General features: G+C 43.7%; 1 protein-coding gene across 1 annotated transcript; it reads right to left on the bottom strand.

The window, feature by feature from the left end:
• Positions 1-1,996: 1,996 nt before the first annotated feature.
• LOC130021942 (olfactory receptor 18-like) lies at positions 1,997-5,556 on the bottom strand. Its single transcript, XM_056112685.1, has 2 exons — positions 5,528-5,556; positions 1,997-2,945 (listed from the first exon to the last, which is right to left on the bottom strand). The coding sequence occupies exons 1-2, from the start codon at positions 5,554-5,556 to the stop codon at positions 1,997-1,999; spliced, it is 978 nt and encodes a 325-aa protein (XP_055968660.1).
• Between the last annotated feature and the right edge of the window lie 5,566 nt (positions 5,557-11,122).

Below are 11,122 nucleotides of genomic sequence, written 5' to 3'. Positions count from 1 at the left end.
AATAGATTATGGGGAATCATATCTGCCATGGAGGCAGAGGGAGGGTGGGAAAAGGGGGGTATACTGGGGATATTGGTGGTGGGGAATGTGCACTGGTGGAGGGATGGATGTTTGATCATTGTGTAATTGTAACCCAAACATGAAAGCTTATAACTATCTCAAGGTGATTCAATAAAATTAATTTTAAAAAAAGAATTTCCTGTCTGTCTGGGGGGGGTGGGTGCTGAGGACTTTCCTTTTTTTTATTTTTTTTATTTAATCATCTTGAGCTACAGTTACAAAGCCTTCATGTTTGAGTTTCAGTCATACAATGATCAAACACTCATCCCTCCACCAGTGCACATTTTCCACCACCAATATCCCCAGTATCCCTCCCACCCACGCCCATCCCAATCCTCCCACTGCTTCTATGGCAGACAATTTCCCCCATACTCTCTCTCTACTTTTGGGCATTATGGTTTGCAACACAAACCATAATGATATGAGGGGCTATCACGTTTGGTCCTTTATCTACATTCAGCACACATCTCCCATCCCCAACAATCCCCAACCATCATTGACTTCGTGATCTCTTCTCTATTCCTGCTGCCTTCTCCACCAACTCATGAGAGAGGCGAGGAAAGACTTTCTATCTGGATCTATGCAAGCCAACATAATGCCATGAAACATCAAAAATGTACTGAAGAGAGAAAAGCAAATGCTTCACTTTACTCATCTGTCCTTCCGTCTTCCCCAGGTAAGTTTTCTGACCTATCACGACGGTGCTCCAGACCCGGCCCTTACTCCGGTTGCAGACATTCTTTTCTTTTCTCACCCTGGCCCATGCATCAACAACCACCGCTTACTGAATTCTGAACCTGACCTCTGTAAGTCTATGTATGACCCCTTATCTGGTTTTGTGCCATGACCTCTTCACCTGGCTGCCCTACTCTGTAAATCCGATGCTGCTCTATAAATCCGGAAGTGTGAGCTTCAGTCAGGATACCAACTCGATCCAGGCAGGAAACAGAGCAACCATGGATGACTGCTCACCCCTCTCTTCCCTTCCGATTTTCTCGGTGGGAGACGGGAAAGACCTCCAGTTAGTGCTCATGGGACAGAGAAGATCTGGGGCTTGAATTGGCAATTCTAGCATTTAAAGCATGTATCTATCTGTTGATTTCCTGGGCACTAATGTTGCTTTATGATGCAGGAGTGCATGCTTTGCCTGTGGGTGCCCTGAACTGTATTATTCCCTAACAATGCCAGGAGTAGTGATTGTGACTCCCAATACTAACACCCCCCCTTAATAAAACCTGATGCTTCCTATATGCAACCAAACTGAGTAATCGTACCCTGCATTCTCTCATATAACCTGAAGCAGTAGATTTGATCAGGGTCAGTTTTACATGAACATGGAAATGAGTCATGGAAACGTTTAGTAACATTTATTTATAAAGTATATAGTTATATAATGGTGATTCTGCATTTCAAAATGTTGAGTCATGGGTGACAAGTATAATTATTCTAAGGTTGACAGAATTTGGAAGTGATTTTTGACTCTTGCAGAATACCCCAATATTCTTATTAGAGCAGAGCTAAAAAAGCTATTTTAAATTTTCAGTAAAATTGATGAGGAAATATGAAAGCATGGAAAAACAGTTGTATGATCATGTTATCAGGGATGCTTCTTTGCTAATTTCAAATCTGGTGTTTTCAATTATTTCTAATCATATGGTTTTTTCAAAAAATACAATATTAAGATTAAGGGCTGGAGCAATAGCACAGAGGGTAGGGCGTTTGCCTTGCATGAGGTCGACCTGGGTTTGACTACTCCATCCTTCTCAGAGAGCCTGGCAAGCTACTGAGAGTATCCGCCCACACGGCAGAGCCTGGCAAGCTCCCCATGTTGTATTTGATACGCCAAAAACTATAACAATAAGTCTCACAGTGGAGACGTTACTGGTGCCCACTCAAGCAAATCAATGATCAATGGGACAACAGTGCTACAGTGCTATTAAGATGAAGTTTTCCTACTGAGAAATTTCTGAAAGGCTCTCTGGAGGTCCTTGTTTCTCAGGCTGTAGATGAAGGGGTTCAGCATGGGGACCACCATAGAGTACACAATTGAGGTCAGCGTACCATTTCTGGGAGAATGGGAGACAGCTGAGCTGAGGTAAACCCCAATCGCTGTTCCATAAAATAAGCAAACAACCGACAGGTGAGAGCCACAGGTGGAGAAGGCTTTGGACCTCCCCCCTGTAGATGAGACTCTCAAAACTGATGACACAATTCTTGTATAAGAGTACAGGATCCCTGAGACTGGAACACCACCAAAGATAGCACCAATAAAATACATTAGTAGCTTGTCAGTGGATGTGTCCTCACAAGCAAGCCTCAGAAGTTGAGGGGGGTCACAGAAGAAATGAGGGACTTCCACATGAGAGCAATATGTTAGCAGTGATATCATCAGGCAATGTATCTGGGCGTCCAAAACGCTGACAAAAACAGACATCAGAAGGAACAGGTTACAAAGGCGGGGGTTCATGATGATGGGGTAGTGCAGGGGGTGGCAAATTGCTACAAAGCGATCATATGCCATTACACCTAGAATGGAACTGTCCAAATTTGCAAAGAAATAAAAAAGTGAAAACTGCAATAGGCAGCCGGCACGAGAGAGGGTTCTGCTCTGAGTGTTAATGTCCCAAATCATCTTTGGCACTGTGGTGGAGGTAAAGCCAATGTCAGTGGTGGACAGGATGGAGAGGAAGAAGTACATGGGGGTGTGCAGGAGTGGATCGGAGCTGACAGCCAGGATGATGAGCAGGTTTCCCGTGATGGTGACCAGGTACATGGACAGGAAGAGGCAGAAGAGAAGAAGCTGTACTTGGGGATCATCGGAGAGTCCCAGGAGGAGGAATTCCACAGCCCCTGTTACGTTGTGTGGTTCCACTGAGCAGAGACACCTTTGGGAAAATCAATGAGAGTGATTAACAAGCATACAGGTCCTCATCACTGTGAGTACATATTAGATTGGAGCATTTTCTAAATGGAGGAACTCTTCTTGAGTCCTCCACTTGAAGCTCTATAGCTCTTGGTCATGACAATCATTTTTAAGTCTTTTCTCAATGAGTTCTACTCTATCATCTTGTTGCTATAGGCACTGATTTAAGAAAAAAACATGAAGGAAATCAATATGAGACTAAAAATGTTTCATGATTTCTTTTTTTAACATTATTGAATCACTGTGAGATAGTTACAAGCTTTCATGTTTGGGTTACAATTACACAATGATCAAACACCCATCCCTCCACCAGTGTATTCCCACTTCTCCCCCGCCCCTGACTCACTGGCAGACAATCTTCCCCATACTCTCTCTCTCTACCTTGGGCCTTATGGTTTGCAGTACAGACACTGAGAGGTCATCATGTTCGGTCTTTATCTACTTCCAGCACACATCTCCCATCCCGACCAATTCTTTCAGCCATCATTTTCTTAGTAATCCCTTTTCTATTCCATCTGCCTTCTCCCCTCAGCTCATGAGGCAGGCTCCCAGCTATGGGGCAATTCCCCTGGCCCTTGTATCTACTGTCCTTGGGTGTCAGCCTCAAATTATGTTATTCTATACTCCACACTTCTATGTCTGTCCCTCTCTTTCTGACTCATTTCACTTAGTATGATATGCTCCATGTCTATCCATTTATATGCTTCATGGTTTCAACGATCAAAAATCAGAGCAAAACACTAAGCATTCCTTTAAAGTAATAAAAGTTTTCAGTTGTACAGTGTTCCAACACCCATCCCTCCACCAGTGTACACTTCCCAGAGTGCTTTATCTTAATTATTTATTTTGGGGGAGGGTCACACTTGGTGGTGCTCTGGGATTACACTGCACTCTGTACTCAGAGATCACTGCTGGTATTGCTCAGAGGACCATATGAGATGCCAGAGATTGAACCTGAGTTGGCAGCAGACAAAGAAAGTGCCCTCCCATTGTACTCCAGTCCCATGATTAGATTTTTTTAAGTCACTCATTCAGTCAGCATAAATGACATTTAAAAAAATAAGGAAGTCCTCCTTTTTCCCTCTGGAAAGAAAGAGGGCAGCTGCTTCGGAGCTTTATGGAAAGCCAGGTATGAGCCGGTCGTGATGGGGGCGTCTGAAACCTCATGGGAAGGGGGGCGTTCCCAGCTAGTCCTTCACACCCTACCGAGGTCACAAGTTGCCCCCCACTAGCGGCTCCCCGGCACGGCCATGGCTCCAGAGCACAGAAACCAATCTCATAATTATCTGACTCTCAGCAGAAATACTTCCAGGCTTAATAAGTAAAATACCAGAAATCCAAAATCGTGCAGCCGCAATAGCGGCCGCACGACATCATTTGATTCTTGTGACCAGCTGTAGAAAACAAATGACTTCACAAGGCCTTTTTAGCATGTCTGATTTGGGGTTGTAAACTCTAAATAATAATGGTGCATCTTTTGTCAAAACAATGAATCTAATCAAAGTAGATAGAGTGTTAACTAGAATTCATCTGCCTGGGAGGTTTGGGAGGGCGGGGTTTACTGGGGTTCTTCGTGGTGAAAAATAAGTATTGCTGAACGGAAATGTGTTTGATAATTGCATGGCCGAGATTTAAACCTGAAAGCTTTGTAACTTTTCCCACAGTGATTCAATAAATAAATAAATAAATAAAAATTTAAAAATAAGGAAAAAATAAAAACTACAGAAGGCTGCAGTATTTGGCATATATATTGCCAAAGAGTGCCCCCAGGAACTCACAAAAATTAATCAATAGTCCAGAAATATTTTGAAAAACTAAATAGTTTTTTAGTTCCCTATGCCATGCCAATATCTTGTAGGTGCAGGGGAGTCGGCAATCAAAGTCAGAGAGCTGCTGTCCCACAGGCTATACATCAGGAGGGACCTGGGGAATGAAAGGGAAGGTTGAGTTGTGGTTGCTCAGGTCCAAAACTGACTTCTCATAATTTTTTATATTCAGAACCAGTTTTAAAATGGTGACAAGGTAACATTGTCCCACTAAAATACAGAAATATTTGCATACTTGGGTCCAATATTACCTTAATGAATAAAAAAAGAACCTTGTGGTTTTTGTCCTCAATTGTGAAATACTCAACTCAAATACTCAAGTGTACAATGACAGCTGTGGGTGAGTCTGCAGAGAACAATGTAAAATTCTGTGCATATCCATCAAAGAGGCTCACAGAAAGCCACTAGCAATGATATGATTTCTCCTTTCTCCTCAACACCGTAATGAGCATCTCCAGATCGGTGAACATTTTGCTTGCCTGGGGAGGAGTTTGGAGAGATTCTTTTTTGGGCCAGGCGAATCCAAGCAAGAAGTCCTGGTAGAGAGAGCAATATTTCTCCTGAGAGATCTGAAACCCCCAACAGGAAAAGCAAGCATGGGCTCCCCATGTGTCTGCATCGAAACGATGCATATATCTGTCTCCCTGTCCCACTTTCCCGGATGAGGAGAGAAGAGTCAGAACTGGGCACCCCTATTCACCACCCCCTCACCACTCACTGGTCTCTGCTGGGACTCTGCTGGCTCATGCTTGGAGCTGGGACCCCCGGCTCTCTCCTCCCTCGTGAGTGATGAGAGCTGATATTCCGTGCTCAGGACGGGAAGGAAGGCAAAATCAGGCATGAACCTGCACAGGTGATGATGGTGAAATGGACACGGGTAGGAGCCTCACTGAGAAATATCCTCCAGGGCTGCAGGCCTGAGTCCTTATTACTCCTCCATGGCCTTGAGGGACCAATCACAGGACTCAAGGTGAGAGCCATCTTTTCTTCTTAGTCCAGTCTCTGGGGATCCCCTAATTGTAGCAGATGAAGAAAAAGAGGGAAATAATGTCATTAGAAATATAGTCTTTAAGTGAATGATGCTTGGAGGGCTTGTTTGGGATGGGAGGTGCGTGCTGAAAGTAGACCAAACATGATGACAGCTTACCACCTATATTGCAAACCCTAACACCCAAAGGGAGAGAGAGAGTAAGAGGGAAAGTGCCTGCCACAGAGGCGGGGGGAGGGGGTGCAGGATGGAGGGGTGGAGGGAGGGATACTGGGAACATTGGTGGTAGAGAATGGGCACTGGTGGAGGGATGGGTACTCAATCATTGTCTGACTGAAATGTAATCACAAAAGTTTGTAAGTCTATAACTGTATCTCACGGTGATTCATTTAAAAATATATGAAAAAATTTATATGAAACGAAAATTAAAAGAAAATTCAAATGAAAACGTGGTCCTCCTTCTTCCTAGAGAAAAATTCAAATGAAAACTTGGTCCTCCTTCTTTCTAGAGAAAAATCACCTGGACACTTTGATTCTGATGTCCCATTTCAACCATCTCAATATTAACATCAGAGTTTCTCTGAATGAAATTTATGACTTTTCAACTTTGACAGCTGCAAAGCCATTGAGTTAATTATGCTACAGAATAGTAAACAAATACACCTTCTAAACCAAGAATCTAAAACTATCTCCAGTTTGACAGTGAATTCTTTTCTTTAAGATCACTGTGTCACTGTATCACTGTCATCCCATTGTAGTTCATCGATTTACTCGAGAGGGCGCCAGTAAAATCTCTATTCCTCCAAGCCCTGAGATTTTAATAGCCTCTCCTTACTCGTCTTTCCCAACGATTGGAGGCTCTATCAGGGTCAGAAAAATGAGACCTGTTATCATTACTGTTTGGGGCATATCAAATACGTCACGGGGAGCTTGTCAGGCTCTGCGGTTTGGGCAGGATTCTCTCAATAGCTTGCCGGGCTCTCCGAGATATAGATAGATAGATAGATAGATAGATAGATAGATAGATAGATAGAGATAGATTTCTCTATGATTTGTCGCCTACTGTCTGAGCCCCATCAAATATGATTTGGTAATTATGGAAAATGGGTAAGAAGTGTCTTATGATGTGCCATGCAGCTGCGAAGCAGCCACGAAGTCCGGAAAGCAGCCTGGAGCGTGGCGGTGGTTGGGTAGTGGAGGTCAGCTGCTGGGGCTGGGTCCCTTGGGGCAGGGAGGGCTCCCACCCTCCCACCCATCACACTCTGGGTGAAAACATCCTGGCGCGTAGATAAACTTTTTTTTTCCTTCCAAAGATTTTATTTTTTTTATTTTTTATAATTTATTTATTTATTGAATCACTGTGGGAAAAGTTACAGAGCTTTCGGGTTTAGGTCTCAGTCATGTAGATACCAAACACATTTCCCTTTACCAATACTCATTTTTAACCCCGAACCCCAATAGACCCCCACCTCCCGCCCCTCCCAATTCCTGTGAGGCAGATGAGTTCTAGTTAATACTCTATCTACTTTGACTAGATAGATTATTTCGATAGAAGATGCACAATTATTGTTTAGAGTTTACGACCCACCCCCCACAATCAGACATGCTGAAACAGCGTTGTGAAATGATTTGCTTTCTACAACTTGGTTTAAGAATAAAATGATGTCGCGCGGCCGCAATAGCGGCCGCGCGGTTTTGAATTTCTGCTATTTTACTTATTGACCCTGGAAGAATTTCTATTAAAAGTTAGCTAGTTAAGAGATTGGTTTCTGTGCCCTGGAGTCGTGGCCGTGCCGGAGAGCCGCTCGTGGGGGGCAGCTGGCGACCTCGGTGGGGCGTGGGGGACGGCCCACAAAGCCCCCCTTCCCATGAGGTCCCTGCCGCTCCCGCCAGCCCCGGCTCAAACCTGCTTTCCACAAGGCTCCCGTGCGGCCGCCATCTTTCTTTCCAGAGCTAGATAAACTTTTTACTTATGTATTTAGAAGCATTTCGTTATTGCTCTTAAGCGAGTGTTTGTAAAGGTACTTCTCTTAAATAAGGCATAGATTACCCAATATTTTTAAAACCAATGTCTTCTCTTAGAGCCACAGTGCCTTCAAAAGTTAGGGGGACATATCATTTGAAACATCTTACTAATTTTTCAATGCTTTGCTAACTTGGAAGCAAACACTAAACCCAGGATACTAAAACCCAGGTTTAATCAGGAGGTAAGTTTACAAAATAACATGAGGGGGGCCGGCCGGAGTGATAGTACAGCAGGTAGTGTGTTTGTCTTCCATGCAGCCGACCCGGGTTCTATTCCTGACATCCCACATGGTACCCCAAGCACTGCCAGGAGTGATTCTTGAATGCAGAACAAGGAGTAATCCCTGAGTATAGCTGGGTGTGACCCCCACCCCAAAAAAAGTCACAAAAAAAAAAATACCATGAGGTATTCCAAGTTGAAATACTTGGAGTTAATCCAAGTTCCAGGAGAGGGAGAACATGAGAATATTAGAATCTCGCCCACATGCAAGGCTTCACCTATGCTGCTACTATGATCTCTAAGCATCACAGGACTTTGTAGAGATCGTCTCTGGATCAATGAATCACGCACTCAGTGCAATGTTCCCAGCAAAATTTCCCTGAGTATCACATGTAAATAAAATGCACAAAGTAGATATTGCCAATGACTTTGCTTTTCTACAGTCCCCACCTTATTGCTTTATACCCTGCAGTCTTCAGAAGGAACAATAGAGAATTAGAGAGATGGAGACAACGTTGAGGGTATATCACTCTGTAAACCAAAGGCTTAAATAGCAATGCTATTGTAGATAAATAAATAAATCATTTAAAATAATAGGGGGAAAGGTTTGATGGGAGTTGGGGGGTTGCTGAAATGCATTTATATAAATGCAGCTGTTAGAAAAGATGAAATCATGAAATTTGCGTAGAAGTGGATAGATATGGAGAGTGTCATGCTAAGTAAAATGAGTCAGAAAGTGAGGGAAAGACATAGAAGGACTGCACTCATTTGTGGGATATAAAGTAACATAATAGGAGACTAACGCCTAAAGATAGTAGAGACAAGGGCCAGAAAGATTGCTCCACAGGTTGGAAGCCAGCCTCACATGCTGGGCAAAAAGGCAGCTGGGACAGAGAAGGGACCACTAAGTAAATGATGATAGGAGGGCTCACTCAGGATGAGAGATGAGTGCTGAAAGTAGACTATGGACCAAACATGATGGCCTCTTAGTATCTGTATTGCAAACCATAACACCCAAAAGGAGAGAGTAAGAGGGAATGTGCCTGCCACAGAGGCGGGGTGTGGGATGGGGGAAGGGTGGTGGGAGGGATACTGGGAACACTGGTCATGGAGAATGGGCACTGATGCAGGGATGAGTGCTTGATCATTGTATGTCTGAAATGTAATCATGAAAGTTTGTAAGTCTGTAACTGTATCTTATGGTGATTCAATTAAAAAAAAGCTCACCTTTAAAAAAAATCTGGCATTTATTCTTTGCATTCAGTAGTCCTGGGGTTTGGTCCCTGGCACTTGTTGCATTCTGAGTAACACTAGGAGTTAAACCCAAATGCCTCCAGGAACAACACCACAAATTAAATTAAATTAAACTAAGTAAATTTTAATATTCAGTTAAAGAACTAGAAGAGAGAATTAGAAAATAATGCTCTATTTAAAATAGCATCCGTTGGCCTCTCAATATCTGTAGTGCAAACCATAGTGCACAGAAGTAGAGAGAGAGTATAGGGGAAATTGGCTGCCATAGAGGCAGAGAGAAGGGTGGAATGTGGGGATGCTGGGGACATTGGTGATGAAAAATGTGCACTGGTGGAAGGATGGATGTTCAATCATTGTATAACCGGAACTCAAACATGAAAGCTTTGTAACTGTAGCTCACAGTGATTCAGTTTAAAAAATAAAGACTTGGATTCCACCGTGCAAGCCCCGACGCGTCCCCTGGACGCCGGAAGACAAAGCAGATCTGAGCCTCTCTGGCTCTCCCTTTCCGCTGCCCAAGCCAAGCTTGTCTCTCCTCCCCAACCACCAGGTCAGTCTTCACGCCGTTTCTCGGACCCAGGACTTGGATTCCACCGTGCAAGCCCTGAGGCATCCCCCGGACACCAGGAAACAAAGCAGATCTGAGCCTCTCTGCCTCTCCCTTTCCGTGGCCAACCTGAGCTGGTCTCTTCTTCCCACCCAGTTTTTACTCCCCGACACATACCAGGTATCCGTAGGGGTGTGGCAACTTTAGAAGTGGGCATGGCTTTTTAAAAGTGAGCTGGGCCTAATTTTCAGCCGGCCAACGCTCACACGGCCACAGGTAGTTTACTCAAATCAAGAAATCTGACCCCTACACCTACACAACAACATGGAGAAACAGCGCAAATCCCCGCCACAGGAAGACGACGAGGAAATAAGTCCAGAAGCCTCAGTAGGTGCTAGCCACCTTAGGGACCTCTCTGACAAGGAATTCAGATATGAAGTCATTAAGATGTTCAATCAACTCAATGAAACAGTCAGACAGATATCCGCAAAATTGAAAGAGGACATGAAAGAAACAATTGATCGCACAATCGACAAAATATAGCAAGAAATGAGAGCGGAAATTGGAAAGCTTAACACAGAAATGGCACGGATCACAGATTCCATAGATGAAATCAAAAACTCACTCTGTGCCCTCAAAAATAGAATAACCACAGCTGAGAAAAGAATCAGTGAGCTGGAAGATCAGCTGCACCAAGCCAACACGCAACAACAAACAGTTGCAAACCTCAAAATAGCTCTACAGAGAATCAGAGTCCTAGGAGACGATTCCAAAAGAAACAACGTTAGAATCATTGGACTACCAGAAGCTCAGGGAAACAATCCCAATGAAAAAACCATGGTTCAACAAATCATCGCCGAGAAATTCCCAGAGCTCCACAATACAGCCATTCAGACTCAAGAAGCCCAAAGGGTGCCAGCTAAAAGAGACCCGAACAGAAACACTCCAAGACATATTATAGTTAGAATGATCAATGCTGCCAATAGAGAAACAGTACTACAAGCATCAAGGGGAAAAAAGGAAATCACATACAAAGGAGCACCCCTGAAATTCACAGCAGACCTATCAGAGGAAACCCTACAAGCCCGAAGGCAGTGGCGAGATATAGTGAAAAAACTCACTGAAATGAATGCTTCACCAAGAATACTCTATCCAAAACTCTCACTCAAAATGTAAGTAACACTACATTATTTTCTAGATAAACAGCAGCTCAGGAACTTCATAGACTCAAAACCAAACCTAAAACAAGGCCTAAAGGGGTTACTATTAGACAAGACAA

Source organism: Sorex fumeus, unplaced genomic scaffold, assembly GCF_029834395.1.
Source record: "Sorex fumeus unplaced genomic scaffold, SorFum_2.1 ptg000019l, whole genome shotgun sequence".
NCBI lineage: Eukaryota > Metazoa > Chordata > Mammalia > Eulipotyphla > Soricidae > Sorex > Sorex fumeus.
This window is presented reverse-complemented; position numbering and strand designations above follow the sequence as displayed.